This window comes from Heptranchias perlo, chromosome 38 (assembly GCF_035084215.1).
Source record: "Heptranchias perlo isolate sHepPer1 chromosome 38, sHepPer1.hap1, whole genome shotgun sequence".
Lineage (NCBI taxonomy): Eukaryota > Metazoa > Chordata > Chondrichthyes > Hexanchiformes > Hexanchidae > Heptranchias > Heptranchias perlo.
Window position 1 is genome coordinate 16,588,983 of NC_090362.1, and position 26,094 is coordinate 16,615,076.

Sequence of the window (26,094 nt, forward strand, 5' to 3'; positions counted from 1 at the left end):
TCAGAAGAAGCTGTGCTGGGGGCACTGTCTTGTTTGGCATTGTGACTGTGGTTGTGAGCATTGTGATTGCGGGCACAGTGATGGGCACTGCTGTGCTTCACAATTCACAAGCACTTTGATTCCTGCACCTTTCTTTACCACATCAAATGCTTCCAGGGCCTGCTCTAGAGGGAAACGATGTGAGATCAGAGGCTTTACATCCACCTTCTTTGAAGCTATCAGAGCGATTGCAGTGGGCCACCTAAAACAACAAGAATAGGAAGAGGTAACAAACAATAAGTTCATCATCATAGTGCTGCACTCTACACTTCCATCAAGTGCTAGCCTTGGCTCAGTGGCTATCACTCTTGCCTCTGAGTCCGAAGGTTGTGCATTCAAAGTCCCACTCTAGAGACTTAAAGACAAAATCTAGGCTGACACTCCAATGCAGTACTGAGGGAGCACTGCACTGTCGGAGTGTGCCGTCATTTAGATGAGACGTTAAACCGAGACCCTGTCAGGTGGACGTAAAAGATCCCATATCACTATTTCTAAGAAGAGCAGCAGACTTCTCCCCAGTGTCCTGGTCAATATTTATCACTAAAACAGATTATCTGGTCATTATCACATTGCTGTTTGTGGGACCTTCCTCTGCACAAATTAGCTGCTACATTAAAGCAGTGATTACATGTCCAAAAAAAAAGTACTTTATTTGCTGTAAAGTGCTTTGGGACGTTGTGAAAGGTGCTATAGAAATGCAAATCTTTCTTTCTATTTTTTATCGATAAAAGTTAAGCACACTTCTATTCATTATTTGCCTCCTGTTATTTATTTATTTTTAAAAACATTTTCACCTTTAATGGCTTCATAGCAGTTCCACTGAGTAACCCTCATGTCCCAACATCTGAAAGCTGTTTTGTTGTCTAAATGGAAGTCCTTATGTTATGAAGTCTGCTCTTCCAGTGGATCCATGGTCCTCCGATGATCAACAATAACCCTGATTTGCAGTAATCTGCAAACCAGCTTAAATGTGAACTCCTTTTCTACCATTCCCTCCGATGTTGGACATCAAAATGCCCGATTTTCGAGCTACAATAACTAATGTATTTGTTTACAATTTAGAGAACACAACAAGCCACTGGTGTTGGGCCATACCAGGATATCCAAAAATCAACCATAAATCTCCTCAGATATATCCACAAGGAGTTAAGTATCTCTTTTGAATCATCTGATCAAGTGAAGGTGAAGACCATTTTGCTGTACATACTTTCTTGATGAACCTCCACAAATGAAGCCTTTTTATCCATTATCAGGCCAGCACAATCAGTCTCCATGTTAAATTGTCCCTACCACAAACCAGCAGGGACTGCTGAAGGAGAAAACCTTCTGAAAACCTCCCAGAAGAGCAAGAGTATCAGTGAAGTTGTAGTGAACATAAAGGCAAATAACAAGGGCTTTCCCTCAGCACGTGGGTAAAAGAATTCTTGAAGTACATGTGAGGCCATCTTGTACTTGAGCATAAATAATTAGTTGTAAAAGAAACAATTGCAAGGGCGTTCTGGAATCTGAATCCAGGCAGGCTATCTCTTGCACCTAACGGGGCAAGTCGATGTATCTTCCTTTCAAGTCTCAGCTCGTGATCTGAAACCTGCCGTGGAATATTGCACTTTGGTGGTTCTGGTTTAGCACATAGCATTAAGAGAGATCCAGGCACCGGTCGTCAATCAAGCTTAGCTAATCTCACAGTTCGGCGAATGGATCTCCAATTTCCTCTTGTAGGTGGCAAGCCATTTTGAAGAAATAGTTGATCTCTCTTCCTTCTATCTGTCACCTCACATATTAGAATAGCAACAGTGGTTCTACTCTTTTAAATTGAACGATAAGGAGACACTGGATTGCCCCCGTGTCATCAAACAAAAGTGCCCACTTTTAAAGGGGCACAATAGAAAACAAAATCATTAAATACAAAGGAAACTTTTACACCATCCATTACGCACTCCAGTCCCTGCGGTGTCCACCGGTCGCGGAAGGCCTCAAGCATACTGGCAGACAACCGTGTGCTCCTTCTCCAGGGCCACCCGGATACGGAGAAAGCCGCGGAAGAGAGGCAGACAGTCAGAGCGACCGCCCCCACCTGCTGTGTCCTACCTGGGCCTGTAGATGGCCACCTTGGCCAGGCCCAGGAGCAGACCCACGAGGCGGTCCTCTGACTTGCCCGCCGCCCACCCCCCCCACCCCCCCAATGCCCACAAATCAGGAACGTGAAACTGAAGTGGAACCAGAAGTTGAGGAGCAACCCCTTTAAATTATGGAACAGGGGACTGTAACCTCTCAGACTCCATATACACGTGGAAGATGGTACGGTAGCATACGGTTATGTTACTGGACTAATAATCCAGAATCATGAGTTCAAACCCTACCAGGGCAGCTGGGGAATTTAAATTCAATTAATTAAATAAAATCTGGAATTTAAAAAAAACTAGTATCAGTAATGGTGGCCATAAAACTACTGGATTGTCATAAAAACCCATCTGGTTCACTAATCCCCTTTAGGGAAGGACACCTACCGTCCTTACCTGGTCTGGCCTATATATGACTCCGGACCCACAGGATTGTGGTTGATTCTTAATGGCCTAGCAAGTCACTCAGTTGTACAATCTTGCTACAAAAAGTCATCCAGGTCCTAAAAGTTAGAGGTAGCCTGGGAGTCCATGAAGTGACTTAAAAGTCTATTTGATGGAACGACTCCGTGCAACACTCTCCACCCCATATCCCCAATGGTGCAGGGGCGGACTCCCACGTAGACAGGATCAGTGGTTCTACTGTGTACATGCCTGTAGGGTTCTGATATGGGCCTAATCTGTCTGTCAGTCATGCCAGATAATTCCAAGATATTTGCCCAAGTGGCTTGTAACATGTTGCCCTTTCAGAATATCTTTTTAGCAGTAAACCCACAGGATTAGTGAAAGGTCATTCCAGCCATCTCACAGCTGCTTCAAGGAGGTCTCTCAAGCAGATGTTCATTAACAGCACCTGCAAACCAGCTCCCTGCAGTGATCCCTATACCTTTACTGAACCTTACTGTTTGGATTTAGAAGCTGGATAAGCACATGAGAGAGAAAGGAATAGAAGGATATGCTGGTAGGGTTAGATGACGAGGGGTGGGAGGAGGCTCATGTGGAGCATAAACGCCGGCATAGACCAGTTGGGCCGAATGGCCTGTTTCTGCTGTAGACTCTATGAGTGCGAAATTGGGCCGTGTGGTGCCCATTCTTTCAGCGCTACGTGGCCTCTCGAACATCCAAGATGGCGTCTTGGCTGTGCTAGCCCGTTTCCAGAGTGACGTGCGCCGGACACCATCTTGGTATAAGAGTTAGCACAGGCGCAAATACCGAATGCTGGAAGCATGTAAAGTAAGGAGAAAATGGATACAATCAGTGAGCAACGCTGATTTAAAGTGATAGATACCACTTTGGGACTTAACGCTCAACTCAACGCACAGTCTTAACCACGACCATCTGAATGTGTCAGAGTGCCTGGAGGACCCTCACCAGCGCTATTTAAAGTGACCGTGCAGGATTAACAGGTTAGTGGCTGGATTATTGCTTCTGGCTGCCAATATATTTGTAACTGTTTTTGGAGGTCTCCTATACTTGAATATTAGGACTAGGGGACATAGCCTAACATTTAGAGCCAGGATGTGCAGGAGTGAAGTTAGGAAATGGTTCTACACGCAAAGGGTGGCAGATGTTTGGAATGCTCTTCTGCAAATGGCAGTTAATGCTAGCTCAATTGTGAATTCTAAATCTGAGATTGATAGATTTCTGTGAACCGAGGGTATTAAGGGATATGGGGCTAAGGCGGGCATATGGAGTTAGGTCACAGATCCAGCATGATCTCATTGAATGGCGGAACAGGCTCTAGGGGCTAAATGCCACTGCCACTTGCTGCTTCCTGTTATGCGCCACCTTCTCCTGCAAGAAAGCAGGATGTGTGTCTGGGTGATATGCCTGTCATGGTGAATAGCTGCCAGTGTGTGTGACCTGAGGGTTGTGGGTGGGCGGCTTGCAACAGTGGTAATGTGTAAGGGTGAGAGGAAGCATCTGATTGGAAAAATTGAGGACTGATGGAAAGAGTTTGTTGGTATGTGGGAGATGGGGGTGTAGTGCGTGTAGTTGGTAGGAGACGCCACTTGACAGTTGACCTCACTCACCTTGACCACTCGTGTCAAAGCATTGAACTTCTTCCTGCACTGCATCAATGTTCGTGGTGCTGTGCGCCTGGCATTGATTCGTCCCCCGCTGCCTCCCCTTGCCTTTTGGCCATATGTCTGGAGGGCCCCTTGCCCCCCCTCCCCGGGATATAGGATGTCCCTCCTTCTGTCCACCTCTTGCACCAAGGCCTGTAGTGGATTAGCAGAGAACTTTCATGCATGCACTCTCGCAGGCCTGGTACCAACTCAGATCGGCAGATTGGTGAGGTCTGGCACGCAGATTGGAGGATGTGAGATTTAGTAGTGTGTAACCTTTATTCAATGTCTTAACATAACTCATCAGTGTGTAAACATAGGGATGGGAGCTGCATCTGTGTTTTACATGTGCGATGTCTGATCTACGTTCAGACAGCAGACTGTTATTTTTAGCAAATAACAGGTGTCAGCTACCTTTAAGAGATAACCTCCCTTTAAGAGATTGCGGCTCCTCCTGCTGGTGGAAAGTGCGAATTGCGTGGAATCGATGTGCAAGGCCTGGATTTGAACACAGCTTGCAGGTGAGTACTGAGGCCGGATGAAATTCTCGTCCTGCCTGCGCAGGGGTCATTGGGCGCAGGTTGATAGCGGATCACGCTACCTACGCCCAATAATAGGCCCTATCGAATTTTTCTCCCTATGTAATTCTATGTAACGATTTACCAGCTGCAGGTGATGCCTCATTTCCTTCTGTTCGTGCATCAATACGCCGTACGCCCAGGCTGTCCAATATAAACTCTTGCAAATGATTGTCACGTTATAAAATAAACCCTATTGTGACACCCGCTCTCAAATCTAACACGACACAATTAACAGTGGTGGGCTAAAAAAGTACAAGTAGCTTGTCTTGGGATATGGCACAAACAAACATTCATGGTTAACATAATTGCATCACACCTCAATGGTTTTAGATTCCAGTTCCAATGCAGCAGAACACACGAATCTATCAGCCACCAAACTAACGTAAGGAATCTTACAACACCAGGTTATAGTCCAACAGTTTTATTTGAAAATCACAAGCTTTCGGAGGCTTTCTCCTTCGTCAGGTGAGTGACAAGGAGTGACACTCACCTGATGAAGGAGAAAGCCTCTGAAAGCTTGTGATTTTCAAATAAAACTGTTGGACTATAACCTGGTGTTGTAAGATTCCTTACATTTGTACACCCCAGTCCATCACCGGCATCTCCACATCATGGCCACCAAACTAACTGAAGCATTAGCGGTTGTTTCTCATTTGGAAGTTTCTCAGCCAAGCACTGGGGATAGTTGAATCATAGAATCATAGAAAGGTGACAGCACGGAAGGAGGCCATTCGGCCCATCGAGTCCGCGCCGGCTCTATGCAAGAGCAATCCAGTTAGTCCCCAAGCTGAAAGACTGTTTAGCTCTCCTTGTTAACAGTTGGAGTTTTGAACCAAGCTTGGCTCAGTTGGTAGCACTCTTGCCTCTGAGCCAGCAGATTGTGGGTTCAAGCCCCAGTCCAGACACTTGAGCAGATCATCTAGGCTGGGACTTCAAGTGCAGTGTTGAGGGAGTGCTGCACTGTCAGAGGTGCCATCGTCAAATGAGACGTTGAATTACAGTCTTGTCTGCTGGTTCAGGTGGAAATTAAGGGGCACGTTTGATGATTTGGTGTTCCTGTCCACAGACTTTCACGTTCAAATTCCTGTTGTGCAAAATTGTAAAAATTTACCCCTGAAAATCCCATGGCATGTTCAAAGGAAAAGCCTCCTGGTGTCCTGGCCAACATTCTTCCCTCACTGAAAACAGATTAATTAGTTCCAATGCAGCAGAACACCCCAACCTCTCTTAATTAGTTATTTCTCTCATTGCTGCTTGCAGGGTCTCGCTGCGTTGTGAAATGGCGGCTGCATTCACCTAAACAACAACGTGACTGCACTTCAAAAGTGATTCGCTTTGGGACATTTCTGAGATGTGATAGATCTAATGCAAATCTTTCTTACAAGCAACTTAGGAGGGGGGTGGGGGGAATGTGGAAAAGAACTTCTAGTTGAACTGTCAAAACATACAATGAAATAAACAAATTGAAGAATGTTTTAAGTGTTCAAAATGAGTTTGCTGCTGTTGCAGTGTCTAATTCTAAGGCATTCTGCACTTTTGTTTTACTAGCCCCTCAAGCAGGTCAGGTCAAAGAAGTTCATTTAATTGAGGAATAAGTAAAATATAGACTATAAATGGAAGTCAAGTACTTACGTGTTAGTGCATTTAAAGCTCCCCCGGATATCCACCTCTCGGATTGTCGCATATAATACAGGGATATTTGATGTATTCACTCCCATGCCAACCAATACCACAATCCCGCCAGGCTTGACAGCCTGTTAATAAAAAAACGCAATGAGATATGGGGCTTTCATTGCCTTTTATGAGGACATAGAGCTTTTGATTTAAATATACAAGAATAGAAATTACTGTTAGTGATTTCAGCGAAAGATGAATGTGTGGGCATGGCATTGTGTATTAACATGTTCATTTTATATAGGTTAAAGCCTCTGTTAAAAGTAAGAGAGGGTAAGTCACTTAGACCCATTAAATATTTGCTCGCTATTACTATTCTTTAGTTATATTTGCACAGCCAAACCGTCTAAAATGTTTGTTGAAAAGTACAAGGTTTTCCTAACATACAGACTCTCCTTAAAGAAGGTATGAATGGTATCGATCTCAATCTGGTCCTGGTTGATAGCATAAGGAAGGATGCCACATGAAGCAATCCTCATACATCTACTGAACACTAATATTTAATTTTAACTGCAGCAACAACAGTGATTTATAAATCACTAGTCAGGCCTCAGCTGCATTCAGTGGGTTCTGCTGTATTTCTCATATGCATACGTGTTATATAACCAATTGATGCTTTATTGGGATAGTCTGTGTTTATGAGCATGGAAAGTTAATTCAATACTGTGTGTTGCCCACAGTAATAATGTAATTTTTCACAGTAGCAAAAATCATTGCAAATAGTCCATTTTTGGAAATTTGCATTTGGAGTTTCTTTTCTCCATTCTCCATAAGGAAATATTTTTCACTTCCACTCTCCAGGTGAGGAATTTCCCCCTCCAGGAGCACCTATTAGGGAACTGCGGAACCACAGCCTGTGATTTCCTGCTCATCAAAGCGGAAAATCTCCCTCAGTAATCTCTAGTTTTATGCCGTGTCTTTGTCTAGCATTGCGCAGGTTAACAGATTGCAAAAATCCAAGGACCTCTGCTGTAAAGCCGAATACTTACATAGACACTAGCCTGGATACATGTATCAGCCCCAGTACAGTCAATGCACACGTCTGGCATTGCGCAAAGAGAGGTCTTCACTTTCTGGGCCAATTCCATAGGACACGTGCACTTATCGACTTTCAAGACAACGGTGGCCCCCAAGCATTTTGCCTTCTCCAATCGGTCCTGGCACAAATCTGAAACGGTGCAATGGGATTAAAAAATAAATCTCTCTGCTTCTCTGCAGCACAACAGGTTTCCAAGAATTCTGCGTTCCTCCAATTCTGGCCTCTCGTGCATCCCCCATTTCCTTCCCCCCACCATTGGCGGCCGTGCCTTCAGCTGTCTAGGCCCTAAGCTCTGGAATTCCCTCCCTTAAACCCCTCCATCTCTCTCCTCCTTTAAGATGCTTCTTAAAACCTACCTCTTTGACCAAGCTTTTGGTTACCTGCCCGAATATCTCCTTATGTGGCTCGGTGTCAAATTTTGTTCCAATAACGCCCCTATGAAGAGCCTTGGGATATTTTACTATGTTAACGGCACTATATAAATGCAAGCTGTTGCTGTTAAAGGGATAAAGAGCCAACTTTCATTGTTACCGATGTGAAATTCTGACGTGTATTATAAAGTTTCAGCCAAATAGCGCCTCTCTCATCTACTGTGGTGACATCGTAGTTAAGATTCCAGAGGCAAACGAGTGTAGTTTTTTTCTCTATCTGGGTGACAGTTCAGTGCACTATTAGGGGAGCGCTGTATTGTATTAGGGGAGTGCCGTCCTTTGAATGAGATGTTAAACCTGTCTGCTTGTGCAGGTAGGCATTAAAGACTCCATGGTACTAGGCCAAGAAAAGCAGAGGATTCTGTCCATAGTCCTGGCCAACATTCCTCCCTCAAACAACACCACCAAAAACACATTAACTGTCAGCCGTGGTTCAGTGAGTAGCACCCTTGCCTCTGAGTCATAAAGGTTGTAGGTTCATAGTCCCACCCAAGAGACTTGAGCATAAAAAACTAGGCTGACACCTTAGTGCCGTACTGGGGGAGTGCTGCACTATCGGAGGTGCCGTCTTTGGGTATGAGATGTTAAACTGAGGCCCTATCAGCACGCTATGACACCATTTCAAAGAGGAGCAGAGGAGTTCTCCTCAATGCCCTGGCCAATATTTATCACTAAAACAGATTATCTGGTGATTATCTCATTGCTGTTTGTGGGACCTTGCTGTGTGCAATATTGGCTATCATGTTTCCTACATTACAACAGTGACAGTCCTTCATTGGCTTTGGGTAAGGTGCTTTGGGATGTCCTGAGGGTGTGAAACGCACTATATAAATGCAAGTCCTTCTTTACCTCATTTGCTGTTTGTGGGACCTGTTGTGTGCAAATTGGCTGCTGCATTTATCTACATAATAGCAGTGACTGCACATCAAAAGTATTTCATTAGCTGTGAGGTGTTTTGAGACGTCTGGAGGTCGTGAAGGGTGCTATATAAATGAAAGTTCTTCTTTTTTAAAAAAAATACTGTTCTTGAAAAGCACACAGTGAGTAGATTAAAAGATGGATAACAGTAAAACCAAGAATAGAAACTGGAGTGTCAGCCTAGATTTTATACTCCCGTCTCAGGAGTCGGATTCTGAGCCCACAACCATCTGACTCTAAGGCAAGAAGGCTTCCCACTGAGCCATGGCTGACACTCTCCCAAAACAGGATTACAAAGTATAAAAGTGTCTTTTAACTAATTCCTGCCAACATTGTTCTGGCTCCACTCGTGATAACGTCATTATGCAAATAACTAATACACCCAAAGCAATGTTAAGTTAAAAAAAAATCTTAATCTTGTTTTAAATTTTTTGCAGTCTGGAAATACACAGCAGGTCAGTCAGCATCTGCATTGAGAAAAGACAGATTCTAACATTTCAGGGTACATACCCAAAATATCATAACCTGTCTGATCTCTTACATTCTGTTTTTAAGATAGAAAGATACCAGTAGATTCAGAACAGAGGCTAATCTGTAAGCCTAGAAGAGCAATTAAAGAAAAAACTACCTTTAGCAGGCTGCAAAAAACTGTAAAACGAGATTAAGAATTTTTTAAAACTTAACATTCCTTTGGGTGTATTAGTTCATATGTGGTAATCAAAGTTATTTGCATAATGACGTTATCATGGCTGGAGCCAGAACAATGTCGGCAGGAATTAATTAAAAGATACCTTTATACTTTGTAATCCTGTTTTGGGAGAGGGTTAGCCATGGCTCAGTGGGTAGCCTTCTTGCCTTTGAGTCAGAAAGTTTGTGGGTTCAAGTCCTACCCCTAAGACAGGAGCACCATATCCAGGCTGACACTCTAATACTGAGGGAGTGCTGCACTGTTGGAGGTCCCGTCTTTCGGATGAGATGTTAAACCGGGGCCTCGCCTGCCCTCACAGGTAGACATAAAAACTCCTGCTGCACTATTCGAAGGATAGTAGAGGAGTTCTCCCTGGTGTCCTAGCCAATATTTATCCCTCAACAAACATCTCTACAACATGTGGTCATTCTTAAAACAAATGCTGTTTGTGGGTCCTTGCTGTACACAAATTGGCTGCTGCATTCCCTACATTACAACAGTGGCTACACTTCAAAAACACTTCATTGGCTGTAAAGTGCTTTGGGACGTCCTGAGGTTGTGAAAAGGTGCTATATAAATGCAAGTCTTTCTTTCTTTAGTGGCTTCAATGTGACAGGTGGTGAGGGCTCTTCCTGCTAATCCTCTATAGTTGTAGGAGATTGTTACCCAGAGGTTAGAATCCGTAATGTCCTCTACTAACAACCACATAAGCTTGCCTAGCTATCAGGTGTCCAGACACATAGGCACTTCTCTGTCCCAACCTTTCCAATCGGTCCCACACCTGCGGAGACCGTCATACAGATCATGCTACTCCGGCAGGCGACCGATAGTCGGGATCTAACCAAACAGCAGAGAAGGAGGACACGCTGATGAGGTACCATGTGACCCGACATTAAGGATGCTTTCAATTCCAGTGCGGCTTGGAATGTCGGTGTGCCAACTCCAGGAGGCTCTGGAATCAGAGATGATGTGATGAATCACTCAGAATGGATCCTGAGCCTTGCCTACTTCCCAGTGAGATGAAACCTGACATTTTCTGGATGGATAGTGGTGTGTGGAGAACGCAATCTGGAGAAAAAAGGTTCCCTACCTCGTGGGGTGTTTTTCATTACTCAAATGGAATACATGCCTCACCTTCCACCTCATTGTTCCCTTAGGTGTTGCAGGGAGCCCAAATAATCATCACTACCCCTTTTTCAAGAACTGCCTTTGGGAGGCAAAACGAATTCCTGCTCCAGGACATAAGAAACATAAGAAATAGGAGCAGGAGTAGGCCATACGGCCCCTCGAGCCTGCACTCAACCACTGACCATCCACAGCCCTCTTGGGTAGAGAATTCCAAAGATTCACAACTCTCTGAGTGAAGAAATTCCTCCTCATCTCAGTCCTAAATGTCCCACCCCTTATCCTGAGACTATGTCTCCTAGTTCTAGACAGCCAGGGAAACAGCCTCTCAACATCTACCCTGTCAAGCCCTCTTAGAATCTTCTATGTTTCAATGAGATCACCTCTCATTCCTCTAAACTCCATTCTACTCAATCTCTCCTCATAGAACAACCCTCTCATCCCAGGAATCAATCTAGTGAACCTTCGTTGCATTGCCTCAAAGGCAAGTATTTCCTTCCTTAGGTAAGGAGACCAAAACGGCCCACTAGTTACAACCTCCCGAAAATGACCCATTTATTCCTACTCTTTGTTTTCTGTCCGTTAACCAATCCTCAATCCATGCTAATACATTACCCCTAATCCCATGAGCCCTAATCTTGTGTAACAACCTCTTATGTGGCACCTTATTGAAAATCCAAATATATCACATCCACTGGTTCCCCTTTATCTACCCTGCTGGATACACCCTCAAAAAATTCTAGTAGATTTGTCAAACACGATTTCCCTTTCATAAAACCGTGTTGACTCCACCTAATCATATTATGATTTTCCAAGTGCTCTATTACTACATCCTTAATAATAGCTTCTAGCATTTTCCACTACTACTGATGTCAGGCTAACTGGCCTAAAGTTCCTTGTTTTCTCTCCCCCGCCTTTCTTGAATAGCGGGGTTACATTTGCTACCTTCCAATCCACGGGGACCATTCTAGAATCTAGGGAATTCTGGAAGATCAAAACCAATGCATCCGCTATCTCTGTAGCCACCTCTTTTAAAACTCTAGGATGTAGGCCATCAGGTCCTGGGGATTTGTTGGTTTTTAGTCCCATTAATTTTTCTAAATTTTTCACAATATTTATTAACGACTTAGATGAAGGCATAGAAAGTCTCATATCTAAGTTTGCCGATGACACAAAGATTGGCGGCATTGTAAGCAGTGTAGATGAAAACATAAAATTACAAAGCGATATTGATAAATTAGGTGAATGGGCAAAACTGTGGCAAATGGAATTCAATGTAGACAAATGTGAGGTCATCCATTTTGGATCAAAAAAGGATAGAACAGGGTACTTTCTAAATGGTAAAAAGTTAAAAACAGTGGATGTCCAAAGGGACTTAGGGGTACAGGTACATAGATCATTGAAGTGTCATGAACAGGTGCAGAAAATAATCAAGAAGGCTAATGGAATGCTGGCCTTTATATTTAGAGGACTAGAGTACAAGGGGGCAGAAGTAATGCTGCAGCTATACAAAACCCTGGTTAGACCGCACCTGGAGTACTGTGAGCAGTTCTGGGCACCGCACCTTCAGAAGGACATATTGGCCTTGGAGGGAGTGCAGCGTAGGTTTACTAGAATGATACGGGGACTTCAAGGGTTAAGTTACGAGGAGAGATTACACAAATTGGGGTTGTATTCTCGAGAGTTTAGAAGGTTAAGAGGTGATCTGATTGAAGTTTATAAGATATTAAGGGGAACAGATAGGGTAGATGGAGAGAATCTATTTCCACTGGTTGGGGATTTTAGGAGTAGGGGGCACAGTCTAAAAATTAGAGCCAGACCTTTCAGGAGTGAGATTGGAAAACATTTCTACACACAAAGGGTGGTAGAAGTTTGGAACTCTCTTCTGCAAACGGCAATTGATTCTAGCTCAATTGCTAAATTTAAATCTGAGATAGATAGCTTTTTAGTAACCAAAGGTATTAAGGGATATGGGCCAAAGGCAGGTTATTGGAGTTAGAACACAGATCAGCCATGACCTTATCAAATGGCGGAGCAGGCACGAGGGGCTGAATGGCCCACTCCTGTTCCTATATTCCTATGTTCCTAAAACTTTTTCTTTACTAATCTTAATTACTTTAAGTTCCTCCCTCTCATTACACCCTTGGTTCCCCACTATTTACGGTATGTTTTTTGTGTCTTCTACTATAAGATATAAAATATTTGTTTAAAATCTCTGCCATTTCCTTATTCCCCATTATAATGTCTCCTGTCTCTGCCTCTAAGGGACCCACATTTGCTTTTGCTAATCTCTTCCTTTTTATTTACTTGTAGAAACTCTGTTTTTATATTTTTTGCTAGTTAACTCTCATATTCAATTTTCTCCCTCTTTATCAATTTCTTGGTTATCCTTTATTGATTTCTAAAACCCTCCCAATCCTCAGGCTTACTACTCTTTTTGGCAACATTGTAAGCCTCTTCTTTTAATCTAATACTATCCTTAACTTCTCTAGTTAGCCACAGTTGGATCACTTTTCCTGTAGAGTTTTTATTTCTCAAGGGTATGTATATTAGGAACATAGGAACATATTCTTTGGGAATTATGAATTATTTCTTTAAATGTTTGCCATTGCTTATCTACCGTCATATCTTTTAATCTAATTTCCCAATCTACCTTAGTCAACTCGCCCCTCATACTTACATAATTGCCCTTGTTTAAATTTAAGACCCTAGTTTCGGACTTAACTACATCACTCTCAAACTCAATATGAAATTCTATCACATTGTGATCGCTCTTCCCCAGAGGATCCTTTATTATAAGATTACTAATTAATCTTGTCTCGTTACACAATACTAGATCTAAAATAGCCTGTTCCTTATTTTGTTCCTCAACATATTGTTCTAGAAAACTGTCTTGGATGCATTCCAGGAACTCGTCCTCTAAACTACTTTTGCCAATTTGGTTTGCCCCGTCTATATGAAGATTAAAGCCCCCATGATTATTGCATTACCTTGTTACAAGCTCCTCTAATTTCCTTATTTATGCTCTGTCCAACACTATAACTACAGTTCGGGCGCCTATAATCTACTCCCACCAGTGTTTTCTGCCCCTTGTTATTTCTTAGCTCCACCCAGACTGATTCTACATCCTGATTTTCTGAGCTAAGATCTTTTCTCACTACTGTCTTTATCTCGTTCTTTATTATTGGGGCTACTGCACAAATATCGCCAGGGAAAAGCAGAAAAATTACTTTAATATCCAGGCTAGGACTACTTTACAACGGTACGCATGAAAACTTACCGCAAACTACGATTAGGGTCACTCCTATGGCCTTGCAAACAAGTAGATTCATAAGTCCAATTGGCCCTTAATAGATAAAAAGTCACCTATTAGAAAATCATGCAGAGATAAATCTACTGGATACATTTGCCAGAGCTACTCAACACAATGGGCCCAATATACATACAGAGCCTCGTGTTACCAATAATCTTGTAATAATTGTAATGGTGACTGTAAACATCTTCTGTTTGTGATTCCATACAAGGACGAATAGCTATTTCATGCAGTTTCTTTTGATTAAATATGTTTGGTAGTTCTATTTCCCTTGTCTTCTCTTGTTGTTCCATAATGTGGATCAACTCTGGTCAAAAGGGCAGACAGGCACTTTGCCTCAGCCAATCCCAATCATACAAGTGAAATAAATGAGGTATAATAAAAGCACTTCCAAGGAGGATTCTCCTTCTGAGTACCTGGCCTTTTCAGTGCTTCTCCTCAAAAGCGTGGCCGACAGCAGAAGTAGCCTAGTGAGGGGCCGTAGTTCCTGCTCATCACATTTTGTCTTGGAGCCTCATTTTTTTTTATTTTGACCCAGACTGGGACAGATTCCACAGCTGGGTAATGATTGCAATGTAAGTACACCCCAATATGTAACATCTGCAAGCTGATGTTGGAACGCTCTATGTTTCATTTTTGAAGAATCCAGAATCACTGCGGTATACATGCCAAGTGTGAGAGACTTGGGAGCCCATCTTGTGAAGTTATGGAACCAGGATACTTGCTTTGAAGAAAACAGTCACTTACAGGAAGACTAGAAAACAAGAATCTTGTAAAAAGGGCTGTAATTCCTAAATGGGCAATTTTCAGACAGATTAATCTGTTAGGAACGGTAGTCCCAGATTCTGCAATGTTGGTCACTACAATAAATACCTTATCTCCTGTACTGTAAACTGCCACACTGCATTTATTTTTTCTTTCAATACTGCATGTCCCCTGGCATTGCCCATGGTGTAAGATAGATCTGCTAAACCCCTATAGAAACCATTCACCAGCTCCCAGCTGAGTCAGAGACATGTCAACCCCTCACAGCAGAGTTTTCTTCCCCCCTCTATCTCCTTTGCAAAACCGCCCTCCCCTAAAACAGCATCTGTGTATGGAGAGAGTCAGAGAGAGAAAGAGAGAAACAAAGATAGAGAGACAGAGAGAGACAGAGACAGAGAGAAACAGAGACAGAGAGAAACAGAGACAGAGACAGAAAGAGACGAGCTACATCATTAGTTACATTTAAGAGTGGGGCAATTATATCAGATCGGCTGTGTTCCAATCATGAAGTTTATGGTTGGGGGGAGGGGGAATGAGATGTACCCAGAGTCCAAGCGGAGACCTATGCTGTTTGCTGAAGGGATGGGAATTGTTCAAATCAAGTTCAAGGATAATTTTGTGATTTTGCTTTTTTGATAAATAAGCATAGGTCAGAGATCAAACCTGAAACACAGCAAGCCAGCAGGGGAATTTCAGTGCGTGCACAGACAGGAAACTATACTGCATGTACCCTTCTCCTCAGCTCTACACCTACCCAGGTTTCATATCCATACAACAAGATGGGGAAAGAGCAGGGAAGTGGGACTAATTGGATAGTTCTTTCACCATGGACCGAATGGCCTCCTTCTGTGCTGTAAGATTGTATAAAAGCTCAATGGCTGTGGCCTAACCTCAATGTCTAGTCGGCTGAAATGCCAATTCAAATTGGACAGAAATCAAATCAATTCATATGGAGTGGCTGCACTGCACCTGTGATGTTGAAGTTAAAAGAATCACAGGTGCGCTGTACATCAAACACAGTATGTACTTTCAGACCAAGCTGGCCTGACCTGTGTGGACCCCAGCCCCTCAAATTATCGGGAACAATTAATCTGAGGAATAGAAGTGGAGTCTGCAATACCCACTCCCAAATTCTGGGTGAGTACAGGTTTAATTTCTTGGCAAAGGGAGAATGACAACTCCAAGGAATGTGAGCTAAGATCGACAATCAAACTTGGTAGGGGAGAGGAAGGGGTGGTGGGGGAATTGAATTTTACCTGCAAGTCCAATTTCTCTTGTTTTTGGCTAGTCAATTGTCTGCTGTTCAACATAGACTTGAACATGTACAGGATTCAGCATCCTTTTGGGGGAAGGAGGGAGTAACTATTGATGCAACATTTCAGGTGAAATACACAAGCAACTACTTACCGGCTCCACAGATGAAAACTTTTTGGCCCACTTTCACCCGTCCTCTGTGACAGGCATGAAGCGCGATAGAGAGAGGCTCTACCAAAGCACCTTCTTCTAAACTGACACATTCAGGAAGCCTGAAACGGAGACAATACAAACATTAACCGCAGTAATGTACTTAAATACATTAAGCCAACCACCACAATGCGTTACATGTGAATCTTTTCAGAGTAGAGGAGGTTGTTTCTGGCATCCACTGACAGTGTAGCCAGGCAAAGGAAGTTCTTGTAGGAGGTTTAAGGTATCCCAGGTGAGGCGTATTCATTGTGTGGTTTACTATTGACTAGGGTGTTGATGATGAAGAACGTCAATGTGCGGAACTGGGAGAATTAACTGGCAGAATGAAGCATTGAGGTGTGGTTGGTAGCTTGCCTGCAATGAGTAATGACGCACAGTCGGGGTGAATTTCACTGATTTCAATGCAGGTTTCTGTTAGTCCAATTAATGGAAATGAATTAATGGAAATAGACCAGACCCCCACACTGAATCTGAGCAGGTGGTCTGAGGAGCAAAAGGTTCTCCGGCCAATATTTTCTAAAACGATATCTCCTCAACTGCTGCTGGTGACAGATGCTCACTGTTTGGGCAGACGGGCCCATTTACAGGATGAATGAGCTTAGAGCAGGAAAGTCCTTCAGGTAAATGAACAGAGTCGATTATGAGCGGATTATTTAGCCCCGACGTGCTTTCATATTCTGGATGCCTTAGCCAGCTGGACAATCACAGACTGTCTAAACTCCAACCCCTATAGTTGGTGAACCAAGCAGACCATCAGTATGGCCAGATTAAAGAGGGCTTGATTTTATGAATCCCCAGATAGATCAAATAACTTTTTAAACAGGCAATAATAATAATATCCTTAAAACTGGTGCCGAGGAACTAACTTGAAGCAGTAGTTGGCTTTGTGGACATAATATCTGCACATAGCCCCATCATCGGGAGGAATACCGGTTGTGAAGCTTGTTGGGGACAGGTTGTAACGTCCAATTCTAACAAAATCATCGTTCTCCCTGGGGACACTGGGTTCAATGCTAACCTTGTCACCTGTAGCAAAGGAAAAACTTGGACACTTAGTGCACAATGTTTTTAACAGTGAACATCAGTGCAGGGCTAAGTACTGCTAGTGGGAACTACTTACTCTTAGATGAATCACAGACAAATCTTTACTGGAAAACTTATTTCCTACTCATACCCTCCACGTACAACTTGTGTTTCAGCTGCTAAAAGATCGTGGGGGGAATTTTAACCTAACTTGCTGAGCGGAAAACTCACGGGATCGGGTGGAATGCCGGTTTTACACTCCGCCCAATATTACTCTCTGTTGACTTCAATGGAGAGGCTGAGTGTAAAAACCAACATTTCACCCGATCTCGCCAGTTTCCAGACGGGCAGGTTAGTTTAAAATGACCCCCTATAATCAGTACTTTTTGATAATTAGTTCAATAGCCAGTAGAGTACTTTGATTGTACAGTTAATGTATTTTTGGAGTCATAATGGAACGTGTCAATGCTGGGGGCATAAAACACCTTTTTGTATGTTGGGCTGCCAGGGTCAGCATCACACACTTCCAGTGTGGACAAATGCAGAGATAGGTCCCCTTTTTTTCTACCCAAATATCATGCCATATTATCCCCAGAAGAGCTAGCTCCCTCTATTGCATCAGTGTATGTTTCCATTTCCTACACCAGCCATCTTTGAAAGCTCTGTGTGCGAGTTGATGAAACCATCTCCAATTTGCCCCAAATGAGCTGTTTTCTGCAATGGGCTTGGGCCCCACTAGGAACTAAGGGGTAAATATTCTAACATGTCACCCCTTGGCAGGTGCCAGGAGCGCATATCATAAAATAGCTCATTCCTAGCCCACGAGTTTCTATCCATTAACTTTAACTGATGGACGATTGCAGGCTGGGAGTGCACAGTTTTATCCCATCAAGGGCTGGTGCATTGATATTTCTACCCCGGTGTTGACATAGCCCAAACCTGTTTCAAGATGGAGAATTACAGCCAGCAGAGTAAGGACACTTCCATCTGGTTTTATGCCCAGGCCTCAGAAGTGAAAGCATCATGTGCCAACCTAATACACCATCCAGTTCCCCCAAATTATTTTAGGTGAAGCAGCACATGTGCACCCACCTGGTACAGTGACAGAGGTGAGAACTTCGATATCGGGGTGGGAGGGAATGTGGGCTTCACTTTCCCACTCCCAACCTGTGGGAAAATTGTGCTTATTTTGTGGACCCAAATCACATTTACACTTGCAGCTAATAAAAGATTCTCCCACTGTCCCTTGCAATACAGAACTGCATGCAGACTGACCTGCTTTGAGATGGGTCACTCCACAGGACACTTTAGCTATGGTCCCTGAAACTTCGTGCCCAAGAATCATGGGTTTCTTGACGACAATGTCTCCAATTTTTCCGTCTAACCAGAGATGGATGTCTGTACCACAGATCCCAACAAAACTGACCTTCACCAGAACATCTAAAAGTACAGCACAGCAAGAAAGCTGAAACATTGGACATACTACATTCTGAACCAGATAGACAGTGTTTCTTTTACATTGTGGAATGTCAGAGAAATTTTATGACTTTAAAAAGGTGATAGCATGCTCTTGGATTTATGTTGATTTTGATAGAAAAAGAACGGTACGATCTGATATTTTAATTAATTAATACTGCCAGTCAAGAATTACTAAATGTACTAATATCAACCTATCTGAAGGACTCGTGCTTGCTTGTTGGAACACAAATGATAAAAAAGTTTAGAAATGTTCGAACAACCTACTGGGGGTTTTCTATTTGAAGGATACAAATAGTTCAACTCAAGATAGGGAAAGAGAATAAGGTATTAAGCTCCCAGAAAATGGAAATTATCTATAGCCTGCAGTCAGGGCTAAGAAGTCAATTAGAAATCTACTTTGTCAATGGTAACATGTCTGAGAACAGTGGGTTTGTTTTATCCCTGAACTCTCCACGCAATGCCACAGTAATTAATTCTGGGAGAAGTGACTATGGAAGAGGATTATCTTTGAAAGGGTTGTCCTCAAGAGTTCGATTGGCAACTTGAAGGACCATTGCAAGTATCACTGGACTGGAGTTTGAAAAAGATTTTCTTTCCCTGCTTTCAAGAAATCATGTTATGTTATCCTCTTGGTTATAATTGGTCCTAGTGGTTTTAGTTGCTTGGGTTTTTTGTCTTACTTTTCCATGGTGTTCCAGGCACTTCTAAGGCTGCTGTTTCTGCTTTCCACATTGCTTTCAGTCTTTTTTCATGCTTCTCATTCCATCCTGCTGAGTGGAATTTTCATGGCCTTTTGCCCAGCTCTCTCAGAGCAAACCTTGAACCCATATCCTTTATTAAGTTTACAGTGCTGTACGCAGTTGGATTAAATGAAATCCTTTGGTTATCAATTCATGCAATGGATGTAGTCTACAGGCCAAGTTGGAAGCAGCCTGATAATGCAAATTGAGCCGGCTCTACACAGCAGAGTAAAAACATTTGAATGACATAAATGTGTGTTGGGTGGGAGAGGGCATTATTCCAAGGCTTTGTAGTGCTGAGAGATACAGATAAGAACATAAGAACATAAGAAATAGGTGCAGGAGTAGGCCAATCGGCCCTTCGAGCCTGCTCCGCCATTCAATAAGATCATGGCTGATCTGATCCTAACTTCAAATCTAAATTCATGTCCAATTTCCTGCCCGCTCCCCGTAACCCCTATTGACGCAAGCATGAGTAGGTTACTTGTCTTAAACTGTGAACATAAAATTAGAGAACTCAGGTTTAAAACTACAACCTCAAACAAGATTAGAAAACATGTAGTGGTGAATGGGTGGAGTAAATTCCCAGCTACAGCTGTTGATGATGTGCTCATTAACACTTTGGAAAACAGTTGAATAAACATTTGGTTAGATACGTAACATTAGTATCTGTTTGGGAATGGAACTGGCTATAGCGATAAGTATGGAGTAAGATCATCAAATCTTCACCAAAACGCTGGGTAGAAGATGTTGGAGCCAAGCATGGCTCAGTTATGGAATAATAATGGATGTTTGAATATTCTGCAGTTCTGAGTACTCATTTTTTACCTTTTCCTCAGGAGATTAAATGAATGGAATACTGTTCAGGACAGGATAGATTGTACATGGTCTAAACAAATAGTGGCTTTGTGGAGGGACCTGGTGCCAATCTGGATCACAATTGCATGAGGTGAATTATATATGTTAGATCAAAACTGAATTTCTGAAGTTGTACGGAAAAACATTGCTGAAGAGCGAGAGGCGAGAGAAAGAAAAAAAGGACTAAACCTAGAAATTACCAACACTTAATCCCTTTGTATGACATTATTTTCTCCCTATTTTAGCAGAGGCATTAACTTATTTAAACAGGTAAAAATGCCTGTATTAAAATAGTGGACTAAAGAATTTTGAAACACCTCAAAATAAAGGCTCAAAAGATCAAGGGAGCTTTTTCAAATGCCAGATTTTTACTACCTGTTCTCAGGGCATGGGAAATGCAGGCAAGACAACATTTATTATCCACCCCATTACCCTGAGAAAGTGGTGGTGAACCTTCTCCTTGAACCGTTGCAGTCCTTAAGCTGATGGCGCTCCCCCGATGGTGTTGAGTAGGGAATTCAAGTTGATGTGCCACAAGTAGCCACACTACTAGGACAACCCCATAGTTTAGTCAACAAATTTCCAGTCCAAAAGAGAATGCTGTCCAGACTGCCAATCTGGAATGAACTGTAAGCGCCTAAGCCTAACTCTGCTCCAACTGATGGCAGCTGTCATATCTGAAAAATGTGTGTAGGAATGGGTGAAATGCTAGCTAGACTGAAAAAAAATCAAAGCAACCTTTTCTTTAATAATTTACACAGCTAACATGAGTGAACTAAACTAGACGTGCAGTAGCACAGTTTAATGTAGATTGAGGCATCCAACAGGTTGTTGCCAACCTGTAAAGCAAAGGGTATAATGGTTTGAAAATTGATTTGATCGAGCCCACAACTTTCTATAAGAAAACTTAAACAGGAATAGAGAATGAGTAGTTCAACAGAATGTACAGGCATCAGATACATCAGTACATTTTTCATGACAGCATAACTTTATTGCACTAGAGGGCTGCTTCCTTGATTGAATACTCCCGGAGAGGAGCAGCACTCACAGGGAGCACCGATCGGGACATCTTGGGCTTGTAGTGCCCGAATTCCCATCCATCCATTTAAATTAACGGGCAGAATATCGAGCTGATGATTTCTTGATCAGATCTACGCCTGTGTACACCTCTCCTCAGCAAGAGCATCCAATCTAACAATCAGCCCTATAACGCTGGCTTTGTTCCCTCCCTCTCCCACAATGAGGAGGGGGGGGGGGGGACAAAGAAACTAATGTTGCTTATTAAAGATTTATTTTTCTACAATGACAAAAAGAGAGAACACAGCTTGTAATAGCAAAGTTCTACTGTATTGACAGTACTAAAGGAGGAAGAAGTAAAGTTGTCCATTTGAATCATTTCTGCCAGGCAGCAACAATTTGGGATTATTTCAGGATGCACATACACTTGGCAGAAATGCTAAAGTTATACTGTATAAATTAGGAGTTAGGACATGACCTGACTACGGAGTAAAGGTTTGAAGACAATCAAAGGTTTAAAGCGTGGAGCTCATAGAATATCTGTTAAAGCTTGAATCGTTTATCACCTAAAGATTAATAGTATTATAGTATATTTATACAGATTGACAGAACTCTGATGTCCTTGATCCCCTTAAGAGTGCGTGGACCCCAGTTTGAAAACCTATGGGGTGGAGGAGTTTACAGAGTTTAAAGTTCGCCTTCACCTGTGAACAATATTCCAATCTCAACCATATTGTAAATACAAATGGTATGTTTTACTTTGTTAGTGATGGGTAGGGGAAACCAGATCAAAAAACTTTCGGTCTTTATGATGCATTTATATCCTTTGTCAAATAATGTTCAAAGCAACAATCTGCTCAGCTGGGCACAAGGAAGAAAAAACTTGGGATTATTTCAAGATGCATTTACACTTGGCAGCGATGCTAAAGTTATATTGTATAAACTAGGAGTTAAAACCTGACCCAACTGCGGAGTAAAGGTTTACGCGGTCTGAAGACAGTCAAGGGTTTGAACCGTGGAGCTCAAAGAATAATCCTTTAAAGCTTAAATCATTTATCATTTAAAAGAGTAATAGTATTTATATATATTTATCTGATATATGATGCAGTGCCTGAAAATAACAAAAGTAAAGCAGAGAACAACATTCAAGGATTTTAGCCAGGAAAAAAAATAGGCTTACCACCAGGGCACAGCTCTGGAACTGGACGTTTTTCCTGTGGAGAGGAAATGTACCTTTTTAAAATAGGTCAGGTCCTTCAGAGATCATTTACTCGTGATAGAAATAGCAGGTATAATGATTTCTGCTGCTAATTACAAGTAAACTGGAATTACACAAAAAACTACCTCTTTCATCAGGCCAATTAAATTAGGTACTCACTTGGAGTCACCCTTGCTTTTCAGCCAATTAGCCTGGATACTAAAAGGGGAATGGCTCCTTGTATCTCCCCAGTAATCACAAGATAAATGAGGGCGGTCATTTGGCCCTCTTAGCTTATCAAACCAGGAAAAATCTTACAGTCCCTTGTCATTTCCACTATCTGGGTCATGAACGTATCTAAAACACTTGCCTTCGCTATCCTATCCTGAAGACCTTCACATGTAGAAGTTCTTCCTGACATGGCTCCTAAGTTGATCTTTCACTAGCTTCAGCCTATGTTCCCCCCCCCCCCCCCCCCATTCTACGTCTTAGCTTACCTTGAAGTATTGCTCCATAATTACTGAATCCAAATCATTTTATATCTTATATACCCTCTATACAAAGTCCCCTCTCGGTCACTTCCTTCCAAGGCTAAAGAGCCCTAATTTTTCTAGTCTTTCCTCATAACTCAATCCTCTCATGTTAGGAATCAGCTTTGTGACTCTTTGCACTGCTGCTATGGCATGAACATTTAGTCTCCAGGTTAATGGGTTTATTCAGCATCACTTCCCTCAAACTGGACAGCCACAGGAAGGAGTCAACCTAGATCCTAGCCATTAGCTCATTATAATGCCCACTTCATGTTTGCCTGCCTGTTTTACCTCGTTGCCAAATACAGGCTTGTGATTCCACAAATGGTGATCAGCAATTGGCAGAAACTGAGAGTATTCGGACCAAATGCAACTGTGTGGGAACTAGTTTTAACAGAAATCAATGCTCAATTTGAATTCACTAGGAAGGACTAAAAAGCTATTGAATTTCCCAGAGTAATCTCTATCCAGGACTGCTTCTGGGCCTAATGATACCCATAATATTCCACGACCGGAAATCTTATTAATAGTTAGACATCTTCTAAAGTGATTGACACTGCACCCAGATTAACAATATCCCCTCGCCACATGCACTTTTCCACCAAGTATATTTTTAACATCTGGCATAAATAATTGAAATGCCTCTTCTATTCATGGTTTTATGGGTAGGGGAGATATTTATAAAACAGCTTTAAAAAAAAACGTACTGTCGCTCTGATTCGATGAAATGTCAACTCCCAGCCAGACCCCACGGTAACTAAAGCGAACCACTCAGGCGGAGTAGGATTTTAAGAAGAGGTTGGTTTTAAATGCATGGGGATGAGGGCTTGTTGAACAAGCGGCAGCAACTGTGCAACACAGTGAACATATAACAATGCGATGCCGACGTGACATACACCACCCTGTCACGCGTTGACAACAATAGGGGAAAGAGTTGCCAAAAAAAAAACCCTTTGCAAGTCTTGATGGCTGATCGCTAACCACACAAACATCTTTCAAAGAAGCATGAGTAATGATCCAGACTGAACACACGATGGACCAACACAACAGTTGCACCAAGACCACCAAAGCATTTAACCCTGCGCCTCTGACTGCTTCCCCCTAAGAGTGGTCAAGAAGTCAATTTATTAATGGTTTTTTTCTCTCTCTGTGCATTGATATCTAGATTCCTCTCTATAAGAAGCTGAGCTTTCATCCTGGAGATTTCGACTTTCTCATTTTATATAAAGATGATATATAGTAGAAAAAAGAGGGAATTGGATTACCAGTTTCAATTCTCCACAGGCTAACACCAAAGCCAAGTTATCTTGCTGCGACATCTTTAGTCTAAAATTGGTTTCCTTCTTACTTCTGGATCAAGGGCTAGCTTCCTTTGTGGAATTTATTGGCTGGGATCTTGGGTTGGAAGTTCAGTTGCAGTATTTGTGGCTCTAATTTAAGCAAACCTTCTCCCTTTTCAGTTTTTTTTGCCCCTTTCCCCCGAGCTGGTTGAGATGCCCACCCTTACTGCACCAGCAAAACTGTATAACTTATTTTGCTGACCCTTGCATGGGGTTTAATATGCTCCTGTCATAGACGATATCCATGGCAACCTTTGAGGCGTAGATAGGCGTCAACGGTTCCCATGGTTACGTCTGTGAGGGGTACGTCACTCTTTACTCTTCAGGACCATGATTGGTCGAGATACCTTTCTTTGAGCATGTTGTTATCCAATCAAAAGCCATTTTTCCCAATGTAGGTCCCTCCCACCAACATCATAGGAGCTGGGAGGTTCAGGCAGTAAATTATTTTTGATGGGGTTGGAGGGTACTTTCTGTACAGAGCATCAATCCCACCTGTCTCTTCCAACACCTTTGGAAGATTAAATAAATTTCCCACAGCATTTTTAGTACTATTAGAATTTTTAGGAACAAGGAAAGGACATAAGGTCTCATCTGAAGACCATCTCCACTAAAGCACTCATTGGTCTTGAATTTCCTCAGAGACAGACGTAACCGGGGTGCAAATCAGTAACGCAGCTGAACGATTGCGGAAATTTGGGCGTAAGTGAGTGATGCGTACGAGTACAATCTGCCCAAATCTCCTCGATCCTTTACACCCGTCTATCCATCCCTCCGCCCATACTAATGGCTCCGCCCCAAGTTCCACATCGTTCACCTGAGGAAGGAGGTAGCCTCCGAAAGCTTGTGAATTTAAAATAAAATTGCTGGACTATAACTTGGTGTTGTAAAATTGTTTACAAGAGCCTTATACATGAGTATCCTGCAATTACGTTTGCTCGGAGGCTCTCTTCAAATTACCACCTGATTCTTAGGCGCAGCAGGAAACAAAATCATTTTTTTCTGGTGTTTTATTGCAATTATTTGAGCGGTATTTTAAAATTTTATCCTCACTGAGACCTGCAGCTGTTTCTTTTAATGCGTCTTTACAGCACAAGTCACCTTAAAAATTGAAAAGTTTCAACAATTGCAGGTTGTTAAGCATGCAGTACCATGAAAGATGGTTGAATGAGTTGAAACTTTCATTTCCTACTTAAAAGAAGAAATATATTGGTGTGAGTTTGCTGCTTCCCTTGGGCCCTGATTGTTTACACTGATTTACCACGTTACGTTCGGGCGTATACTTTTTGGGATTCACCGGAAATTTAAGGTTAGCTGGACATTGGCAGAATGAGTGCAGGAATGGGCACATTTTCGGGTCTAATCTTCCGGGTTGTGCCCATGGAGGAAATTCCAGGCCATTGATTTTAACAAGAACTGGTGCTTCCAACCACCCTGCAATTGGCCGAAACACCAGATCCTAGAAAGTGAGCATGCAGCAGTAACTAGATGAGTGTATTTTTCTGGAATTGGTGATTCCAGTTGACTCCCAGCTTAGCCAGAAAGCACTACTACAACAAACAACAACAACTTGCATTTATATAGTGCCTTTAATACAGTAAAACATCCCAAGGCGCTTCACAGGAGTGATTATCAAACAAAATTTTTCATCGAGCCACATAAGCAGGTATTAGGACAGAT

General features: G+C 42.5%; 1 protein-coding gene across 1 annotated transcript; it reads right to left on the reverse strand.

The window, feature by feature from the left end:
- Positions 1–24,393, reverse strand: LOC137304640 (sorbitol dehydrogenase-like). Its single transcript, XM_067973283.1, has 9 exons — positions 24,340–24,393; positions 22,527–22,560; positions 18,528–18,692; positions 17,096–17,255; positions 16,170–16,288; positions 13,965–14,030; positions 7,473–7,651; positions 6,442–6,563; positions 1–241 (listed from the first exon to the last, which is right to left on the reverse strand). Exons 1-9 carry the CDS (start codon positions 24,391–24,393, stop codon positions 1–3), a joined length of 1,140 nt encoding a protein of 379 aa, XP_067829384.1.
- Positions 24,394–26,094: the final 1,701 nt, after the last annotated feature.

Coding starts and splice junctions, on each gene's coding strand:
- LOC137304640 (XM_067973283.1), bottom strand. CDS start 24,393: ATGTCGCAGCAAGATAACTTGGCTTTGGTGTTAGCCTGTGGAGAATTG. Junction 16,289..17,095: donor AAAGCCAACTACTGCTTCAA/GTTAGTTCCTCG, acceptor TCTCCGTTTCAG/GCTTCCTGAATGTGTCAGTT. Junction 14,031..16,169: donor AGTTTTCATCTGTGGAGCCG/GTAAGTAGTTGC, acceptor TTATCTATTAAG/GGCCAATTGGACTTATGAAT.